The sequence below is a fragment of the Oryctolagus cuniculus genome, chromosome 3 (genome assembly GCF_964237555.1).
Source record: "Oryctolagus cuniculus chromosome 3, mOryCun1.1, whole genome shotgun sequence".
NCBI classification, from domain to species: Eukaryota; Metazoa; Chordata; class Mammalia; order Lagomorpha; family Leporidae; genus Oryctolagus; species Oryctolagus cuniculus.
Window position 1 is genome coordinate 108,447 of NC_091434.1, and position 21,801 is coordinate 130,247.

A 21,801-nucleotide genomic window follows, 5' to 3' on the forward strand; every position below is an offset into this window, starting at 1 on the left:
CACTGTGGTCAATTCACATTTTTACTGGAAATTCGTAAGAGCCAGAAAGAGAAAGCGCACGTTCATCCTCTCAGATTGCCCAGGGGCCACAGTGGACAGGGCAGCCAGCGAGGACGCCTGAGGCGGTGTGGCCAACATCCTGGTGGGCACACAGGGCAGACGGCTGCCCACCCACTTGGCCTGTCCAGAAGGCAGGACCGGGGTACCGGGGAAGCCTCTCGGGATGGCACAGCAGCCCTCGGAGAGAGCCAGGATCCTAGGCCCCTCCAACTCCTGGCAGCAGGGCAGGGGCTCCCATCAGGCCTGGGTGGGCAGCACCTTGTAGGGGTTCAGGATGCCCTTGGGGTCCAGCAGGGCCTTAAGCTGCCGCATCAGCTGCACAGCGGCGGGCGGCTTGCTGTAGCCGAGGACGTCCTTCTTCTTGAAGCCCAGGCCATGCTCGGCGCTCACGCTGCCCCTCTGCTCAGCCGTCCACGCGTACACGTAGGGCTCCAGGGAGCTCAGGAGCGAGGCACTGAAGGCCTCTGCCGTCACGTTGAGGTGCAGGTTGCCATCTCCTGAGGGGCAAGGACACACGCGTCAGGCTGGGTGGGACCCGAGACCCCCAGCAGGCCCCTCTTCTGGAAGGGGGCTGTGCCCCTCCCCATGGTCTGGGCAATCAGGCCCTGGGTGACAGGCGTGCCACCGGTGACTGTGACCCCCCATCACCACCAGACGCTTTGCTGCCCCTGCCTTCCCTCCCAAACCAACCTCCCCACTGCCCCTTTGAGCTCCCTCCAGCCACACGGCCACCTCCAAGGCGATTGGCCCACAGTTCTCACCTCCCAGTGCCTCTGTCCTGACCTGCAGCCTGAGATGTACCACACTGAAGACTCTCCAAAGCATCTCCACCCCGTGGACACCTCCAGGACCACCTGGCCAGCGCCCACCACGAAGAAACTCAGGCCCCCCAGCCACCTCCTCTCTGGCCCTGGCCCCCGAGCTGAGGCCCCAAGGCCCTGGCTCACACCCCACAAGCACCGCCTCTCTCAGGGACCCACGAGAGCCAGCTGGACTCCAGCCTGTGGAGAGTCAGGGCAGGGCCAGCCTGGCCAGGGGTGGGGAGAGGGTGAGGACGTGGCAGAGACGAAGTGGCCGCAGACAACTGCAGGCACAGGGGCCTGGGAGCCGCGTTCGGGGGGCAGATTTCCGCAGCTCCGCGGAGTCAGCAAGGCCACACAGCTGGGCAGAGCGAGGACCTCGCCCATCCCAAGCAAGAGCGCACAGCCCGAGGGGTTGCACAGATGGAGCTTGCAGGGAGGGCCCCCGAAGCCAGAGCAGGGACAGGGAGCAGACTCTAGGATGAGAAGCAGACACGAAGCCCTAGGCTCTCCCTGTCCATGTCCCGCCCCCACCCCATCTACCAGGAGGGACAAAGGCTGGTCACCAAAGGCAAACCCAGACCCCGGTCACAGCTGCGATGCCCAGCCCAGTCTGCCTTCGACTGTCAGGCTGTAGCCGCCCAGAGAGCGGGGTCTGAAGATGCACTTCTCCGAGTCACTGCCACCTTTGTGGGAGCCCCCAGCTCTCAGGCAGCCGCCCAAGAGGTGCGCCTGTCCTTGGCCTCCTGTTCTTTTGGGACTGGGGCTGTCCCAGCTAAGAGAACTACGTTTCCTCCCCATAAGAGCAAACCCAGGCCAGCGTGGTGCAGCAGCTAAAGCTGCTACCTGTGACACAAGCATCACATATGGGCGCTGGTTCAAGTCCCAGCTGCTTCATGTCCGACCCGGCTCCTCGCTAATGCACCTGGGAAGGCAGCAGAAGATGGCCCAAGTACCTCTGCCACTCTGTAACTCTGCCTTTCAACTAAATAAATAATTTATTTAAAAAACAAAAAGAGCAAACCTAAGGGGCAATGCTGCCTTCCCGAGGGCCTCTGATCCAGGCTAGGACACTGCAGGGATCCCTGTTCATCCCAGGGTGGAGGGGCTGTGGAAGGAGACGCATTCTGAGGACTATCCTGCCATCCATGGCCACCACGTGGCCCAAACAGGCTGCACCCAAGGACTTCCCCCTGCCTCCGTGGGTCCCAAGGACACTGGGCTGAGAGTGATAGGGTTAAAGAGGGCTGCAGGCCAGCCCCTGGACCAGCAAACCACTGCCAGCCGAGCCTCAAACAGTGCACACAGGCAAAAACACCAAAGCGCAAGCTGAGGCTGAAAGTTCCACACACGAGAAACAAGCCCAGGAAGGCTTTTGAAGGCAAAGGTGTTCTACATTTAAGGAAATGAGATTAAAAAATACAAAAGAGATAATACAATATTAAAAACTGGCCATGCAAACTTTTTTAATATCTAAATCAATATTCTTGAAAGATAACATCACTGACATGTAGAATCACTGAGCAGGCACAGAGCAAACAGACATTAGTGGACTGAGGGCAAATCAAACAAAATCTCCTAGCACCACAGAGTCAGCTGATGACAGCAGGCCAGAGGCCGGGAGCCCCAGCCACAGAGCAGAGGGAGCTGCAGGTGAAAGTGGACACCCTTCCCCAGGCCACCAGCGGGGGGCAGAGTGGAGGCTGGCACTGTTGAAATCGCTGGGGAAAAATGCTTGTGGCAGGGCTTGCATCATTGTACTGAGGCTTAAACCCGTATCCCACGTGAGTTAAACCCATATCCCACGTCAGTTAAACCCATATCCCACGTGAGCTAAACCCAGATCCCACGTGAGTTAAACCCGGATCCCATGTCAGTTAAACCATATCCCACATGAGCTAAACCCAGATCCCACGTGAGTTAAACCCGGATCCCATGTCAGTTAAACCCGGATCCCATGTCAGTTAAACCCGTATCCCACGTGAGTTAAACCCGGATCCCACGTGAGTTAAACCCGTATCCAGCGTGAGTTAAACCCGGATCCCATGTCAGTTAAACCCGGATCCCATGTCAGTTACACCTGGATCCCACGTGAGTTAAACCCGGATCCCACGTCAGTTAAACCCAGATCCCACGTGAGTTTAACCCGGATCCCATGTCAGTTAAACCTGGATTCCACGTGAGTTAAACCCGGATCCCACGTCAGTTAAACCCAGATCCCACGTGAGTTAAACCCGGATCCCATGTCAGTTAAACCTGGATCCCATGTCAGTTAAACCTGGATCCCACGTGAGTTAAACCCGGATCCCACATGAGTTAAACCCGGATCCCACGTGAGCTAAACCCGGATCCCACGTGAGCTAAACCCAGATCCCATGTCAGTTAAACCCGTATTCCAGGTCAGTTAAACCCGTATTCCAGGTCAAGTCCCAGCTGCTCCACTTGCAATGCGCCTGGGAAAGCAGCAGATGCTGGTGCAACTGCTTCGACCCCTGTCACCCACGTGGGACTCCCAGATGGAGTTTCAGGCTCCTGGCTTCAACCTGGCACAGCCCTGGATGTTGTGGCCATTTAGGGAGTGTCCCAGCAAATGGAAGATCTCTCTCCTGTCTCTCCCTCTCTCTGTAACTCTACCTTTCAAATAAATAATCAAATGCATCTTTAAAACAACAAGAGCTTTGTAAGAATAAGGACATTTTCAGACAGCAAAATCTGAGCATGGGGCCACCACCTTCCACACTAGGAAACCCCCAGGCTGGGGTTCAGGCAGCTGCTGTACGTCCAGCAGAAGATGGTGATGGTTGTAGGTGCCTGAACAACAGGCAGAGCTAAGGTACAGCCCACAGCAGGGACCAGCCCAGGGACAGACACGGTCACAGGCCTGTGGCCCTTGCTTTGTGTACTGGTCAGGCAGGGGTCACCAGAGAGGGAGAACCAACAGGATGGGCACGACACAGCTAGAGCTGCAGAGACAGGCAGAGAAAGACCAACCACTGGCTGTGACGCAGAGGCTCCCGGGACTGTGGCAGCCAGTTCAGACCTGGGGATAGCACAACAGGTGGGAGATGCTGCCGCTGGAGGCCAAGGGCAGAATCCTCTGAGCTGCCACAGCCTTCACTGATGGGGCGAGGCCCAACACATCAGGGACCATAAGCCTTGCTCAAAGTCAGCTGACTGCCAGCGAAAGTCACCCCTAAAAATACCCCACACTGGGGCTGGTGTTTTGGTGCTTGCAACACTGGATCCCTCACTGGGACATCAGTTCAAGTCCCAGCTCCTCTACTTCCAAGCCAGCTCCCTGCTAATGCACCTGGGAAGGCAGTGGAAGATGCCACCCACATGGGAGACCAGGATGGAGCGCCAGGCTCCTGCGTCAGCCTGGCCCAGCCCTGGCTGCTGTCATCTGAGGAATGAACCAAAAGACGCAAAATCAATCAACCAGTCTCTCTCTCTCTCTCTCTCGCTTGCTCTCCACATTACTTTCTCTGTCACTCTGCCTTTCAAACAAACAACTCTTTAAGAAGAATCGTCACAGCCACATCCAGATGAGCGTCTGACCAACGGGAACTCAGCTGAGTCACCTTCACAGTTCCCACACCTCCTGTGCCGGGAGCATGTTCTGAGACCAGCACCAAAGAACAGGACCACTCCCCGCTGGGTAAAGGGAGAGAAATTAGGTGAGAGATACATCGGACAGAAGGTCCTAGTTAGAGAAAGAGGAACGCATGAATTGGAAATAATGCAACCATCTGCAGAGCGAACCAGCAGATAGAGAATCATTCTCTTTGTCTCTCCCTCTCTCTCTGTAAATTTGCCTTTCAAATAAATAATTTTTTAAATAAAAAAGAATAAACCTAAAAATGTTAAAGAAAATAATGAAACAGAAATTAAACACACATACAACAGAAAGGACCAACAAAACCAAGCACTGGAAGACCTGCATTGTGGCGCAGTAGCCTCCGCTTGCAACATCGGCATCCTTGTGGGCACCAGTTCAAGACCCGGCTGCTCCATTTCCAATCCAGCTGCCTGCTAATGCTCCTCTGAAAGCAGCGGAAGATGGCCCAAGTGCTTGGGCCCCTGCACCCACGTGGGAGACCTGGAGGAAGCTCCTGGCTCCTGGCTTCCTTCCGCCCCACCCCTAGCCATTGCAGTCATTCAGGGAATGACCCAGCAGATGGAAGATCTCTCTCTCTCTCTGCCTCCTCCTCTCTCTGTAACTCTGTCTTTTAAGTAAGTAAATAAATCTTAAAAAAAAAAAAAAAAAAAAAAAAAAAAAAAAAAAGGGGGCCGGCGCTATGGCTTAGCAGGTAAAGCTGCCGCCTGCGGTGTTAGCATCCCATACGGGCACCAGTTTGAGTCCCGGCTGCTCCACTTTCAATCCAGCTCTCTGCTCTGGCCTGGGAAAACAGAGGAGGATAGCCCAAGTCCTTGGGCCCCTGTACCCACATGGGAGACCCGGAAGAAGCTCCTGATTCCTAGCTTCAGATCGGCGTAGCTCTGGCCGTTGCAGACAATTGGGAAGTAAACCGGTAGATGGAAGACTCTCCTCTCCCCTCTCCCCTCTCCCCTCTCCCCTCTCCCCTCTCCCCTCTCCCCTCTCCCCTCTCCCCTCTCCCCTCTCCCCTTCTCCCCTCTCCCCTCTCCCTCTCCCTCTCCTCTGTATAACTCTTTCAAATAAATAAAAAAAAATCTTTTAAAAAAAAGCACTGGTCTTTGAAAAGATTGTAAAATTGATAAACACCTGGAAAATGTGACCAAGAGTGAGAAAAAAAATCAAAGAAACAGGGGCCAGCGCTGTGGCACAGTGGGTTAACACCCTGGCCTAAAGCACCAACATCCCATATGGGCACCAGTTCGAGAACTGGCTGCTCCACTTACAATCCAGCTCTCTGCTATGACCTGGGAAAGCAGTAGAAGATGCGCAAGTCCTTGGGCCCCTACACCCACGTGGGAGACCCAGAAGAATCTCCTGGCACCTGGCTTCTGATCGGCACAGCTCCGGCCGTTGCGGCCAATTGGGGAGTGAACCATCAGATGGAAGACCTCTCTCTCTCTGCCTCTCCTCTCTCTGTGTAACTCTTGCTTTCAAATAAATAAATAAATCTTAAAAAGAAAAAGAACAAAGAAACAGAATCAGGAATTTAATTAAAAGGGGCCATCCCTACAAATGGGAGATGCAAAGAAAATGAAAAATTATAAGACACATTGTGTCGATAAATTAAAAGTTGTAGAACTGACAAACTTTAGGAAAAAAATGTACCAAAGCCAGTTCATAAGACAGGGAAAATTTAAATAGTCCTACAACTATTAAAAAAATTATACTGGGGGTGGGGGCTGGCACTGTGGCGCAGTGGGTTAACACCCTGGCCTGAAGCGCCAGCATTCCATATGGGCACCGGTTCAAGACCCAGCTGCTCCACTTCCAATCCAGCTCTCTGTTATGGCCTGGGAAAGCAGTAGAAGATGGCCCAAGCCCTTGGGCCCCTGCACCCACGTAGGAGACCCGGAAGAAGCTCCTGGCTCCTGGCTTCAGATCAGCGCAGCTCCGGCACTGTGGCCAACTGGGGAGTGAACCAGCAGATGGAAGATCTCTCTCTCTCTCTCTCTCTCTCCTCTCTCCTCTCTCCTCACTCTCTCTGTAATTCTTTCAAGTAAAATAAATCAATATTTTTAAAAAAAATTATACTGTGGGGCTGCCACTGTGGCATAGTGGGTTAAGCATCTACCTGCAGCACTGGCATCCCATATGGGTGCCAGTTTGAGTCCAGGCTGCTCCACTTCCGATCCAGCTCTCTGCTGTGGCCTGGGAAAGCAGTGGAAGATGGCCCAAGTCCTTGGGCCCCCGCACCCTCGTGGGAGACCTGGAAGAAGCTCTTGGCTCCTGGCTTCACATTGGCTCAGCTCCAGCTCATGTGGTCATTTGGGGAGTGAACCAGTGGATGGAAGATCTCTCTCTCTCCCCCTCTCTCTCTGCCTCTCTGTAACTCTACCTTTCAAATAGATCATTAAAAAAAAAAAAGAAGAAGTAACTTTTGGTGTCATCGGAGTTCTCAGTCTTCCGTTAGGACTTTTGCCTTCTCTGTGGGTTTAAGAATCCTCATCCTGCTCCGAGGGCACAGGGATGGCGTCCCAGTCACGCCCTCACACGAGTGTTCTTCCTGGCACAGGGTGAGTGACCTTTAACCATGTAACGCAGCTGCCCTGAGGCACAACACTCCAAAGTCACAAAAGCTGTGCTGCCACAGTGGGACTGGCTTCCAGCCCTCAGTCCTGCCCAAGCCACAGACCAGGCCACTGTCACTCCTCTCTCGGGGGTCTTGTTTCCAAGCCAATTCTTTCCTTCATTTTTATAATGAAGCTACCATCTGCCATCTGTCAATCTCCCAAAAGTGTCCTCCCAAGCCTTGGCAACATTGGCCACAGCACTCACTGTCCCTGAGCCTGGCTCTTTCTGTACTTGAGAGCCACGGCCACGTCACTTCGTGTCCCAAGCCTGGCTCTGTGCACACAACAGCCACGGCCACATCACTTCCTGTCTCAAGCTGGGCTCTGTGCACACGAGGGCCATGTCCTTGTCACTTCCTGTCCCAAGCCTGGCTCTGTGCACACACAGCCATGACCACGTCACTTCCTGTCCCAAGCCTGCTCTGAGCATGCACACAGGGGCCACGGCCATGTCACTTCCTGTCCCAAGCCTGGCTCTGGGCTTCGAGGGCCAGCACCCTCACCTCTGCATCCCCACGAAGCTCCCGGGACACCCACCAGCCGGGTGGCGTGCTCTGCTGTTCACGCCGCACCAGAACTACCCTGTGTGGGGCTCTTCTCCCAGCCCTGCTGTGGCCAGGGGCATCCTGTGGGCTCTGTGCTCACTCACCCAGGTGGCCGTAGCCCACCACATTCTTGGCGTTTGGACCAAGCCGGGCACGCACGTCAATCACAATGTCGTAGAGCCGCTCCACGGGCAGCGAGAGGTCGTACTTGTACACGTAGCCATCGCAGCTGAGCGCTTCTGTAATCCTCTCTCTCAGAGCCCAGAGTGTCTACAGTGAGGAGAGAATGAGACAGTCAGAACACGGCGCCCTGGACCCCGCCTCCCCGGTGGCCTCGCAGAACAGCCAGGGCCAGGGTGTGGAAGGCGCTGGTGGGGCATGGCTCTGCAGTTAGCCTGGTTCTTCTTGGCTCTGGCTCCTCACTGTAGAAATCTCTCAGGCCACAGGCCACTCTGCCCTCAACCTTTGTGTCAGCCCTCCAGAGACCCCATCAGCTGAGGAACCTCACAGTGAAATTCCTGCAAGATCCCAGAAAAGTCCCCTTTTTTTGTTCTTAACACACCCATAGTGCCACACTCACACCTAGGAAATGAACAGTGATTCTCCCACACAGGACCCAATGTCCCCAGCTCTCTCTTTAGCCTTTGCAGCAGGTTGGGTCAGTGGCCACTGAGGGCTCCTATCGCCATGGCACCACACAGAGCCACCCCTTCTACTCCTCCCAGTGGCCTCCACATCTGCTCACCCTCCAGCCCAACCTTCAGTCATTCTGGAAGGTTCCAGAACACACAGGGACACAGCCCTCAGGGCCTTTGCACACCGGCACCCAGTGTCCACGGAGCCCGCCTCCACCGCCAGCCTGCCTGTCCAAACGCCCCGTTAGGACATCCGCCAGGCCCTCCCTGCCACTGTGCTCCCAAGGCACACTCGGACTCCTGAGGTTTGATGAGCCTGCCAAGCACGGTCATTGCTGTCACCCACTGGCAGCCCACCTGGTCCCCAGGGTGCAGAGACACCCAGCATCTATTTGGTGACAGAATGAACTGGTGGAAGAAGGACAGGCAGTGTCAGCCCCACCAGGGTCACATCGCAGAGGTGACCCTGTGTGGGCCTGAGCCCCAACATAGCACACGCATGAGGTCCACACACTCCAGGGCGGGATAGGTGGGTCTCTGAGCACAGTGCACACATGAAGTCCACATACTCCAGGGCGGGGTAGGTGGGCATGAGCCCCAACACAGCACATGCATGAGGTCTACACACTCCAGGGTGGGGTAGGTGGGTCTCTGAACATAGCACACACGTGAAGTCCACACACTCCAGGGTGGGGTAGGTGGGTCTCTGAACATAGCACACACGTGAAGTCCGCAGACTCAGGCACAGTCCATCTTCTACCCCAAGCGTCCACAGAAAAGCCCACCCACAACCAACCTCACGAGGGCACAGGACTTCTCTCAGCAGAGCCCCCCCCCCCCGCCAGGTAGCAACTGTCTCCACATAGCCGTGCACATGGATCAAATGCAGGGAGCGCCACACATGACCAACGCTGGGTTTCACCCTCTTGCAGAAGAGAACCAAGTACTCAGCACTCAGGCACGTAGCTCACAGGTCCCAGCACTCACGGCCTCCAGGGCCTCCTTGGGGAGCTCCCAGGGCTGGGGCTCAGAGATGATGCCAGCCAGAGCAGCAGGCCCTCAAACACAGCCGCGAGGGAAGCGGGGAGCAGACGCTGCCCGGCTGTCTCCTGTGCTGCGAGCCAGCTCTGGGTGTTAACTTTGGACCAGGACCACGGAGGTGGCCTCCAGGGAATGGCACACTGCGCAGAGGAGCACAGCTTCCCACAGGGCCACCACACCACTGCCCCCCTCCCCACTCAGCAGGCACCGCGTCTGCTCAAGGAGGTCCTCACCAGCCTGGCAGGCCGGCTCGCCACGTGCCAAGAGAACAGACGAAGCCCTAAGCCTTTGCTCTCGTGGCCACAGGGGTCTGGCACTGTTGGTGACTGCAACAGAGCTGACCGAAAGGAGAGCCAGAGCACACAAGGGCCTCTCAGTTGGTGGACAGTGACACTTACACCCCGTCCCCTGTGGCATTTCCCATGCCAGCTCCAGGGAGACACCAGGACACAGCCTGGACTCAGCCAACACCCTGGCCTTGGGGAGCAGTCACCGTCACCCATAGCAGCGAGGTCCCAGCAACAGAGGATGGTGGGAGAAGCTGAGACAGGAAGCCGCTGCTCACACGATGGCTGAGGCAGGCAAATGCCCCTCAGCAGGGCAGGCGTGCAGAAAAAGCCCTAGCACAAGGCAATGTTTGTGACTGCTACCAACACAAAAGTGAGTTCCAAAGAAAAAGATTCAATAACAAAGAAGGAAAACAGTCAGTGAACCAGAAGCCGAGGCACCAAGCCAGACAAAGCCTTCAGCTACACACACACACACACACACACACACACACGCACGCACACACACACACTCCCCTGCTGCCTCCTACCCCCTAGTGGCCACTGTACACACTGCAGACAGAATAAGACAGGAATCCCCGAGAGTAGAGGCTGCCCACTACCCACACCAAAAAGGTGACCGGTAGCTGCCCACTGCCCATGCTCCAGGGAAGGCAACCGATGGCTGTCCATTTTGGCCTCCTGTGAAGGTCAGTGCCTTCTCAGCTAGAAACTTCTCCCCCAGAGACTGGCACTGTGATGTAGATGGTAAAGCCACCACCTGGATGCTGGCATCCCATATGGGCACTAGTTCGGGTCCTGGCTGCTCTACTTCCAATTCAGCTCTCTGCTATGGCCTGTGAAAGCATTTGAAGATGGCCCAAGTACTTGGACCCCTGCACTCATGTGGGAGACCCCAGATGAAGCTCCAGGGTCCTGGCATTGGCCTAGCCCAGCTCTGGCCATTGTGGTTATATGGGGAATGAACCAGCAGATGGAAGATCTCTCTCTGTCTTCCTCTCTCTCTCTCTCTCTGTAACTCTGCCTTTTTTTAATTATCTACGTTTTCACCACTCTTTTTATTTTTTTATATGACAGAGTTAGACAGTGAGTGAGTGAGAGAGAGAGAGAGACAAAGGTCTTCCTTCTGTTGGTTCACCCCACAAATGGCCACTACGGCCGGTGCTGTGCTGATCTGAAGCCAGGAGCCAGGTGCTTCCTCCTGGTCTCCCACATGGGTGCAGGCACCCAAGCACTTGGGCCATCCTCCACTGCCTTCCTGGGCCACAGCAGAGAGCTGGACTGGAAGAGGAGCAACCAGGACTAGAACCCAGTGCCCACATGGGATGCCAGCGCCGCAGGCAGAGGATTAACCAACTGAGCCACGGCGCCGGCCCCTACTCTGCCTTTCAAATAAATAAATCTAAAAAATAAATTCCAGGCTGGCATTGTGGCGCAGCAGGTTAAGCTGCCTCCTGCAGTGCCAGCTTCCCACAGGGGTGCTGGGTCAAGTCCCAGCTGCTCCACTTCCAATCTAGTTCCCTGAAAAAGCAGCAGAAAAATGGCCCACGTGCTTAGGCCCCTGCACCCACGTGGGAGACCCAGATGAAGATCCAGGCTCCTGGCTTCGGATCTGCCCAGCTCTAGCCATTGTGGCCGTCTGGGAAGTAAAGCAGCACATGGAAGGTTGCTCTCTCTCTGCCTCTGCTTCTCCCTCTTTGTAACTCTGACTTTGAAACAAACACATAAATCTTTAAGAAACATTCCCCCCAAGGCTCACATGGCTCCTGACCACCGACCCACACCCTTGCAGTCCTCTGCCTCCCCCTCCTCCACACAGGTCTGCGGGAGCTGTGCTGACCTGGGCTGCGCTGCAGGCTCAGTGCCAGCCATGCAGATCCGCTCCCTACAGCTGGGGATTGGGGATGTGGAAGGTAAGAGCTTTTAGATACTGAAGGAAATTATCTCAACGCTGAGAGCACGTCTTCCTTCCCAAGGAGCTGGGTCCTCTCAGCCCACGTAGCCGACGCACACACCGTTCACATTTGCCAACACCCAGGTGAGGCCGAAGAACGAGAAGAAAGAAGGGGCCATGCAGCCCAGAGCACCTGGGCCTTCCTCTGGTCAGTGGCCATGGTTCCGTCAGTCACCAGGCCGGAGCCCAGCACGTGTTCCAGGAAGTGGCCCAGCTTCTCGGCATCGTGTCCTGCACCGGAGCCGGCGGTCTCGACCAAGACGTAGAATGGACTGTCTGGGAGGAGTGGGAAAGGTGGACGAGCAGTGGTTAGGCGGCCAGGGGTGGAAGCAGAGCTGCCAACAGAGGTCCAGGTGCCCACAGGGTAGGTGCCTCTCTGAGGGTTCCAGAGTAAGTCTTCTGGGGCTGGGGCTGCGACACAGTGGGGGACGCCACACCCCATGGCACAGTGCCAGTCAGTCCCAGCTCCTCTGCTTCCAATCTAGCTCCCTGCTAATGTGCCTGGGAGGCAGGCTGGGCCCCTGCCACCCACGTGGGAGACTCAGATGGACTCCTGCATTCAGCCTAGCCCAGCCCTGGATGCTGTGGCCATTAGGAGAATAAACGAAGATATCTCTCCTCTTTCTGTGTCTCTCCCTCTCTGTCACTCTGCCTTTGAAATAAATAAGTAAATCTTTAAAAAAATAGTAAGTCTTCAATTGCAAGAGAAATCACATTTCCAAGAAAACACTCAACAGTCTTGAGGGTGACTCCAAAAAGCCCCTCCCTCCACCCTCACTTTCACTGCTGGTGCCCAGGACAGGTGTGGCCAGCAGCTGGGCCTCTGGGGCTTCTCTCCCAGCAGACCCCAGGGCCATGGCAGAGGCCGCCAGACAAGGGTATAGGCTGCGATGGCCCCAAACACTGGCTATGAAAAGTCATGCTCTCTATCACAAGGGTCTATTTTTTGAATTTGAAAAAAATGGAAATATGCACTACCCATTGAGGAAAATTTTAAACTTGCATTTCTTAAAGCTACTGTGAATTTTTTACATTTACTTCAGTCAATAAATGAGAATTTATAGAGTGGCACTGTCCTGTCTCTGAACATTACATTAAGGTTTCTTTTAGAAAAATCTAACAAGTGCATCCTAAAAGAGAGAACACAAGGGGCCGGCGCTGTGGCACCCTGGCCTGAAGCACCAGCATCCCATATGGGTGCCGGTTCAAGTCCCGGCTGCTCCACTTCCAATCCAGCTCTCTGCTGTGGCCTGGGAAAGCAGCAGAAGATGGCTCAAGTCCTTGGGCCCCTGCACCCACGTGGGAGACCCAGAAGCTCCTGGCTCCTGGCTTCGGATCAGCACAGCTCCAGCCACTGCAGCCAACTGGGGAGTGCACCATCAGATGGAAGACCTCTCTCTCACCCCCTCTCTCTGCCTGCCTATCTCTCTGTATAACTCTGACTTTCAAATAAATAAATAAATCTTTAAAAAAAAAAAAGAAAGAAAGAAAGAGAAAACACAAGTGTTTTCCAGACTGGCGGTTTTCCGTGCAGATGTGGAGACACTCCCCTGGGTCACACAGAACAGGTTTTCAGAATATTATTGGCTCTTTCTCCCATTACAGAAGTAAAACATGATAATAAAAAGATTTGGAACGCAAGGGAGACTCTCCCATAATATTTCAGCCCAGTTCCTTTCTCTCTCTGCCACGCCAGGGGACTTGAGTAACCACAAGGTTGCCATAGGGGCAGCTTTACCAGGGCCAGCAGCCTCCCTGTGTGGCACCAGGGTCCTCCATCCTCCCAGGGACCCTCCCACTGCCCAGGAACTGCCCCCCAGAACCTCTGAGAGGGTCCATGTGTCTGACATACACACGAAGGAGCAGGGGCTGCAGGGGTTCCTACCTCGTACCGGGCTGGCCAGGCCAAGGTGCTGCCCAACCAGCTTCATGCACTGAGCATCCATGAACTCGAAGGCAGACAGGATCTCGCCCAGCATCCCCCTGCAGGTGCTGAGGGTCTGCAAGACCTCAGCAAAGCCTGGGCAGCCTGCAAAGGGCCAGTGTGTCAGATGATGCCCAGGAAAGGACAATGGGACCCAGAGCCCTGCCCACAGCCCCAGACTCCCCTGCAAAGAAAATGCAGACCTAATGTGGGCGGGTGAACTCAGCAGCCATGGGGAGCAGTGACAGTGACCAATGGCCGTCCACCCCCCAGGAAAGTGACCAATGGTTGCCCACTGCCAGGGCCCCAAGGGAGGCAATCGATGTGTCTCAGCCAGCGTTTCCACCCCTCCTCCACATCAACAGCGAAAAGGCCCAGAGAAGCAGGCCCCAGCCTCGCTGTCAGAGCAGCTACACCCCCACACCGACAAGCTGGAGGAACCTACCCAGGAATGCCACATTCACAGCCTTGGGCTTGGGTGGACACAAGATGGACACAGTGGTGATGACCCCCAGCGTGCCTTCTGACCCAATGAAGAGCTGCTTCAGGTCGTAGCCCGTGTTGTCCTTCCTCAGGGTGGTCAGGCAGTCCAGGACAGTGCCGTCCACCAGCACCTGGCAGGGGAGTCACTGGCTCTGTGCATGGGCAGGCTGCCCCAGAGGAGACCAGCTGTGTCCACTCTCACCTCTCAGGGCTCCCGAAGGAAGGGCCCACCACAAGCCCCCACCCCTACGTTGGTTCAGGATGGAGTAGGCCCAGGAGTGGAGCCAGCCTGAAGTTGCCCAAAAAGGCTAAAGAAAGAACTTCAAGACCCCTCTCCCTGACACCCCCACACACATCCACCCAACCAGGACCTGGCCAGCTGCTCCAGAAAAGCCAGCAGAAGTAGGGAGCACACCTGAGTGTGGGGGAGGGTTGCAGGGGCATACCTGGGAGGGCTCATAGAAGACACCTTGGGGGGAGGCAGGGGTACACGGGGCGGGAGGGGAAGACATCAGAGAACCTCAGTGCCCCAGGATCCCCCCCCTCTGGCCCCACGCACAGAGGGCCCTGCTCCCGCGCTGCAAGCTGTCTGCATCCTGCAGCTGGGCTTACTGACGGAGCAGTTAACAACAGATCAGCAGCGGCTCGGAAACAGCACTGGTGCAACCTGGCTTCTATCTCCTCTGTCCACTTGAGCAAACGAGACAGGGGCTCTGCCCTTTAGAAACCGTGAGACGTTAGGACTGACACTGTGGCATAGCAGGTTAGGCTGCCACCTGCAACACAGGAATCTCATATGGGCGCCAGTTCAAGCCCAGCTGCTCCACTCTTGATCCAACTCCTTGTTAATGCTCCTGGGAAAGCAGCAAAGGATGCCCCAAGCCTTAGGGCCCCTCCACCCACGTGGGAGACCTGGATGAGGCTCCTGGCTCCTGGCTTCAGCCTGGCCCTGCCCTGGGCATTGTGGCCATCCAGCAGATGGAAGATCTCTTTTTCTGTCTCTCCCTCTCTCTCTGTAATCTTCCTTTCAAATAAATAAATAAATCTTTTAAAAAAAGAAAGGAAATCAATCAAATCAAATAAACAAGAAACTGAGAGGTGGCACTGAGGGCTGGTGAGGGGTCAGGGAGCTGGCAATGGTGCGATTCTGCAGAGTAGGCCCTGGGTGTTTCCAGTGGACCTGGCTCAGGCAGTGTCACTGTGTGCCAAAGTGTCCCCTTGTCCTGGGAAGCCAGAGCAGGCCGCCTGAGTACAGCGGTGTGCCCAACCCACACGTCCCGAGGGGCTCTCCCACCAGGTGGCCTCAGGCACCGAGATCACCCCGGGACTGAAGCCAGGACCCTCCGGTGCAGGCTCTGCTCACAACTAGCGCCTCTGCTCACCACTTCCAGGCCCAGCACGGTCCCACGCAGCGAGCCGTAACGCAGAAACCGCAGGCCGCCTGCGTTGGTTGCCACATTCCCCCCGATGTGGCAGCTGCCCTTGGCTCCCAAGTCCAGTGGCATGATGAAGTCTCGAGCCTCCACGTACTGGCTCAGCTCCTCCAGGACGCAGCCCGCCTGGCACACCAGGATCCCTGCGGGAGCAGCCACGGCCACCAGGGCCCATCTGAGCAAGAACCTGCCCTGCCTGCAAACCACCCAGAAGAAACGTCGTGCCACACAGCCACGGCCAAGGGAAAGAGGTGTTCTCTGTCACCCTGCCCCAGGGCAAAACACCAGGCCTGAAGTTACTGCTACAGCTATGCTGAGGGAGAAGAAAAACTGGTGAGGCAGAAATAAAGAACACACGAGTGCATGCACACACAGAACAGAGAAGACCGCTATGAAGCGGCAGCTCTCAACTGGGCGGTTCTGCCCCCAACCCCAGGCACTGTCTCAATGTCTGGACACTCCGGCCTCGGGTGGGTGGTAGCCAGGGGCCCCAACCACAGCAGTGGGGAGCCTGCCCCGAGGCAGAGGCCGGGTCACATACAGGACCTCGTGCACCTCCAGGAGGGGCACCAGGGCCATGAAGAGTCAGCAGGCCGTGGTGGCGCTGCCCCCAGCCCCTCCTCTCCATCGCTCCCAGCACGTCTGGGGCATGCGGACTCACCAGACACGCCGTGGAAACTGATGATCTGGTTCATGAGGGCAGTGGACAGGATGACCTCATCAAAGACGGGGACACTGCCCCCCACCATGCCCGTGTTGCCCCCCTGTGGGTTCACAGCCAGGTTCCTCTCGTGGCAGTGCCTAGACGTATGCAGAAGGCGTCAGGCCCTCGCCTGCACTCCCACACCACTACCCTCAGGGGACTCCCACAGGGTTGTGCTGTCCCCCAAAACCTAATTTCCTTTATTGGTCTTCCCGCCACCCGCCCAGCTGCCCCTGTCCACACCTCGACAAGGGGTGCTGAGGGAGGCCAGATGCCTGGCTCAGAACTGCACAAGGTCAGGACAGGGGTTGGTGCAGCAGCCAAGACGCCTCTTGGAACACGTACATCCCATCTCAAAGTGCCTGGTCCTACGCCCAGCTCCACCCTGACTCTAGCTCCTGCTTGCATGCCCTGGGAGGCAGCTCGAGTCCCTGCCACCCATGTGGGAGACGCGGGTGGAGTTCCAGGCTCCTGGTTTCGCATGGTTCAGCTCTGACTGTCGTGGGCGTTCAGGGAGTGAGCCTGAGGATGGAAACGCTCTGTCTCTGTTGCTTTCCCTACTTTCAACTAAACAGAAATAAATAATTTCTAAATAAAATAAAGTTGTGCACAAGGAGACAGAACCTGACACCTTCCCCAAGTCAGGAATGAGGCCCCAACTCTGAGGGAAGGACCCACAAACCCCACTGCCCCCACTGCTCCTCAGGCGTTGGTCCCCAGCCCTCGGTCCCCAGCCCTCAGTGCTGTCACGACAGGCTTTGAGGGGACAGCACCTACAGAGGACACAGACACGGCAGTAGGGCAGGTCCCATGACTCCCGTTACCTGAGGATGCGGGACACCTCCTCTGTCGTCCGCGGCCTCAGCAGCACCTTGCTGCTGCCTGACAGGAAAAGTCCTCGTTAGCAACAGGCCCACAAACACCCAAGTGCAAGAGTGAGACGTCAAAACCAGGTCCCTGGGGCCGACCCTGTGGCACAGTGGGTTAACACCCTGGCCTGAAGCGCCAGCATCCCATATGGGCGCCGGTTCTAGTCCTGGCTGCTCCTCTTCTGATCCAGCTCTCTTCTATGGTCTGGGAAAGCAGTGCAAGATGGCCCAAGTGCTTGGGCCCCTGCACCCACGTGGGAGACCCGGAGGAGGCTCCTGGCTCCTGGCTTCAGGTCGGTGCAGCTCCAGCCACTGCAGCCAATTGGGGAGTGAACCACTGGATGGACCAGGTCCCCAGGGAGTGAACCATCGGATGGACCAGGTCCCCAGGGCTGGTGTTGTGGCGTAGGGGGTAAAGCCACACCTTTGACTCCAGCATCCTACATGGGCACTGGTTCCAATCCCGGCTGTTCCACTTCCAAGCCAGCTCCCTGTTGATGCGCCCGGGAAAGCAGCAGATGGCCCAAGTGCTTGGGTTCCTGAATACATGTGGGAGACCCAGAAGAAGCTCTTGGCTCCAGGCTTTGGTCTGACCCAGCCCTAGCTGTTGTGGCCATCTGGGGGAGTGAACCAGCCAGTGAAAGATCTCTGTCTCTCCCTCTCTTTCTCTGTAACTATGCCTTTCAAATAAATACAAATCTTTTATTTATTTTTTTATTTTATTTATTTATTTTTTTGACAGGCAGAGTGGATAGTGAGAGAGAGAGACAGAGAGAAAGGTCTTCCTTTGCCGTTGGTTCACCCCCCAATGGCTGCTGAGGCCGGCGCGCTGCAGCCAGCGCACCGTGCTGATCCGAAGCCAGGAGCCAGGTGCTCCTCCTGGTCTCCCATGGGGTGCAGGGCCCAAGCACTTGGGCCATCCTCCACTGCCTTCCCAGGCCACAGCAGAGAGCTGGCCTGGAAGAGGAGCAACCAGGAAAGAATCTGGCACCCCGACTGGGACTAGAACCCGGTGTGCCGGCGCCGCAAGGCACAAATCTTAAAAAAAAGAAAAAAAAAAGGCCTCAAATAAATACAAATCTTAAAAAAAAAAAAAAAAAAAAAAAAGGCCGGCGCCACAGCTCAATAGGCGAATCCTCCACCTTGCGGCGCTGGCACACCAGGTTCTAGTCCCAGTCAGGGCGCCGGATTCTGTTCCGGTTGCCCCTCTTCCAGGCCAGCTCTCTGCTGTGGCCAGGGAGTGCAGTGGAGGATGGCCCAAGTGCTTGGGCCCTGCACCCCATGGGAGACCAGGAGAAGTACCTGGCTCCTGGCTTCGGATCAGCACAGTGTGCCGGCCACAGCACGCCGGCCACGGCGGCCATTGGAGGGTGAACCAACGGCAAAGGAAGACCTTTCTCTCTGTCTCTCTCTCTCACTGTCCACTCTGCCTGTAAAAAAAAAAAAAAAAAAGTGCCCTGGCCAGCAGGACACAGCATTTGGTAGTTGGTGCCTGGGCCCTGGGGGCAGCTGTGCACTGACCAACTGGCACTGGAGATGCCCCGTCTTCCCACTCAGTAGTGGTGGGGTTGACTAGGATGCCAGTGAGCCCATGTCTGCCAAGCTTCTCGATGCAGTTACTATGTCTCCCTCTGAGACTAGCTAAGTCTCCCACCCCACATAAAGGTGCATTTCAACTAAATCCGACAGGGGCCTCAACCTTCAACTCTTGAGCAGACACTAGGCTGAGCCCTCACCAGGCTCAGGGTGGCAGCAAGGGCAGGAGGCCCCGTCACACAGGCACACGTAGAGCACACAGCTCTCCTGCAAAGATACTGCCCACAGACGGGAGCCTCAGGGAGGAGTCTGGGGAATGGCCAGTCCCTGCCTAGGCAGGTCAGAGGTTCAGTGGGACCTAATCATAGCTCCCTCCCAACTCCTGGAAACCCAGGGAGAGGCCTCTTGCCCACCAGACAGCAGCCACATAGCCTCTGGGCCGGCTGGGAGCACAGAGCCCACGCCCTCCTCCACCATCCTCAGCTCAGCATCCCTGACTGGACCCATCTTCACCTTGAAGGGGTGGGCACTAAGTTGTGTCTGCCTAGAGCCACCCAGGCAGCAACACTGAGCAAGGACTGGGGCCTACCTGAGCCTGGGCGGACATCTATTGCCCTGGCCTCCAAGAACAAGCACATAACCCATGGGCTCCATGCCCAGCAATGGGCTCCCACGAGGCCAGCATCACCCCAGGCCCTGGCTTAGTGTGCAGGGTGGGGTAGGCACCCCTGCACAGTGAGAACAGCCCGGTGACTCCCAGGGGCCCTGGTCCCAACATCCAAGCCTAGAGCCCAGTTCAGCTTGCTCGGGACTTTGTGCCACTTTTACAAGCACTGTGTTTCAGATTGTGTGTCTGGAGCCACAGTTTCCAAAGACCTTGCAGACTGTGGTGCACCCTGCTCCCCACAGTAGCTGAGCCAGCTCAACCGCCGGGCCTGCGCCATTTTGTAGTAAACTGTTAGCGACTGCTCCTCTTCTCTCTCTCACTACCACAGCAAGAACACCAAGCTGACTTTTTAAACTGTGCAGCAGCTGGGTTATAATATCTCCCAATCACTTCAGAGAGGACGTGGGGCACTGTCATCCCTAAGAGGGATTGTGGGACCTGAGAGCTGAGAAATACCTGGTGTGTGCAGACTCGTGTGCCAGTGGGGAGACTGTGGGAGAGAGGGGACGGTGGCAGCCACTCCCAACCTTGCATCCTACCCTAGTGAGCTATAGGGGCCCCCAAGAGGTACAACCACCTCCTGAGCCCCAGAACTGAGAATGTGTCCATTTTGGAAAAGGGTTATACGGTTGCAAGTTAAGGCTCTGGAGAGGAGGTCATCCTGGATCAGGACCGGAGCCCTTGTGAGAGAGATGGAGAAGGGGAGGCATGTGGAAATGGAGAGAGGAGTGACTGACCTCAAGCCCAGGAATGCCTGTGCCCAGCTAAGGCTGGAAGGGTCAGGAAGGCCCCTCCCTGATTTCAGGCTTTTGGCCTCCAGGACTGAGAGAATAAACTGCTGCTTGAAACCCGTGCTCAAGGCCACCAGCTAACAGGAGCGAAGCTGTCGCACGCCCCCTCGCTGGAGCGGATGTCACACCTGCAGGTCCCATGCTCAGAACACTGCCACCCGGCCCCAGCGCATCTGCAGGCGCGCTCACGGGACTCCAGGCCCTCTCCCACCCACTACTCCGGTCCCAGCAGACCCCTTCACCTCGGACCATCCTCAGCCAGTCCACGTTGAAAGCCTGCAGCTCGTCTGGGTCTGTGACCACCCTGCCTGGGACGATGCGTTCAAAGGCGGCCAGGTCCTGCTCAGACACCGCCGAGAACGGCAGCCGCTGCACGGCGTAGCGCTGGGGGGTCAGCGTCACCTCAGGGGCGCCCGAGGCGGAGCAGCAGCCCCTGCCCGCCTCGTGAGGGCTGCGGGGACGCGGGCTCCGCTCCCGGGGGGTCCCGCGCACGCGGGCTGCCAGCCAGCATGGTGGAGAGGCCCGGAGGAGCCGCGCGGGCCAGCGGGACGCCAGGCAGGGCACCATCCTCCTGTCCTAGGAGAGGGAGGAAGCGGATGCGAGTCTGGAAAGGCGCAGGCCGGGGAGGCGCCAGGCACAGCACCCACGGCCCTCGGCCAAGGTCCAGGGCGCTCGCGGAGCACTGCGGGTTCCAGCTCAGCGCTCACGCCGCCTCCTTCGGAGCGAAGCGGGGGGCTGAGGCCCGCACGTGCTGCGTCGCCCCACCGCGGCGCTTTGTTGTACCACAGGCGGGGACACCCGCCCGCGCCCACCGGGGGTCTCGGGAGAAGGTGAAATGCGGGGGCCGCGGCGGCACCAGCCTCCGGTCAGACCGGGAGGAGCAGCCCGAGGGCTCGGCCGGACGCTCGCTCAGAGCCCGGGGGCTCGGCTGGACGCCCCACCTCCAGGGTTGTGCACAGGGCAAGTGCCAGCCACGACTACATCCCAGCCCCGCAGGTCACACAGCAGGGCTCAGACTGGTCCCGGTGTGGCCGCCGCAGGGCAGCGGGGCTCACGTCCCTCGAGGGGGTTAGGTGCGTCCCTCCCCCCAGACTCGTCCTCGAGGGGCCCTCGGGCGCGCGCAAGGCCCGCACGACCGCGTGACGAGCCGCGGGCAGCATTGCCAAGGCTCGCTGCCCCCATGACCGCGCCCCGCGCTCTCCGCCCCAGCCCCCACAGCCCAGGCCGCAGCCCAGCGCCCCGAAGGCCGCGCGCACGCACCACGTCCGCGTCCCCGAAACGGCCCCCGCGCCGCCAAGCCCGTTATCTGCGCCTGCGCCCTGGTACCCTGCCCCCGCCCACTCGGGCTCGGCCACGCCCTCCGGGCTGGGCCCCGCCCCAGGCCCCCGTCTCCCAGGAAGTTGCGCTAGCGCTGCCCCGCGGGGTCCTAGCGCACCCTGCTTCCGCACCCTCCCGGAGACCCAGCTCCGCTGTGGTCCACCCCGACTGGACGTGGAGGATATATGTCCACTTCGTGTCCTACTGCAGAGACGCACAGGGCCTCTGGCTTCCCCAGGGCTCCGTGGCCGCGTGTAGGCCGTTCGCACTGCTGGAGGCGGCAGCTTACGCTCTGCTCAAATCCGCTGTTTATCTACACCCAGTTCCCTCCAGCATGGCTGTCCTTGGCGGCAGTTAAGTGGGGCTGACCCCTAAGCACGGGCCCCTCATCCCACAGGGCTGAGCAACCCCAGAGCCCCCCCCCTCCCCAGCACGTGAGCACGGCCCTGCACGGGCAGACATCAACTTTGCTCACCTGCCTGGGGTGTTCTGGGCTGGACAGCTGGCACTGGGACCCTGACACCCATG

The 21,801-nt window shown here is 57.4% G+C and overlaps 1 protein-coding gene across 2 annotated transcripts; it reads right to left on the reverse strand.

Annotated features, from left to right (window-relative positions):
* Positions 1-7: 7 nt before the first annotated feature.
* On the reverse strand, positions 8-21,306 carry D2HGDH (D-2-hydroxyglutarate dehydrogenase). 2 transcript variants are annotated; one of them, XM_002723724.4, is made up of 10 exons: positions 21,217-21,306; positions 20,199-20,532; positions 16,918-16,975; positions 16,052-16,191; positions 15,340-15,533; positions 13,920-14,088; positions 13,436-13,579; positions 11,684-11,826; positions 7,738-7,903; positions 8-557 (listed from the first exon to the last, which is right to left on the reverse strand). In XM_002723724.4, exons 2-10 carry the CDS (start codon positions 20,521-20,523, stop codon positions 298-300), a joined length of 1,599 nt encoding a protein of 532 aa, XP_002723770.1. In that variant the 5' UTR covers positions 20,524-20,532; positions 21,217-21,306; the 3' UTR covers positions 8-297. The 2 variants fall into 2 exon arrangements, with proteins under 2 accessions (XP_002723770.1, XP_051685353.1); XM_051829393.2 differs by having other exon boundaries at positions 20,199-20,527; positions 21,217-21,262.
* Between the last annotated feature and the right edge of the window lie 495 nt (positions 21,307-21,801).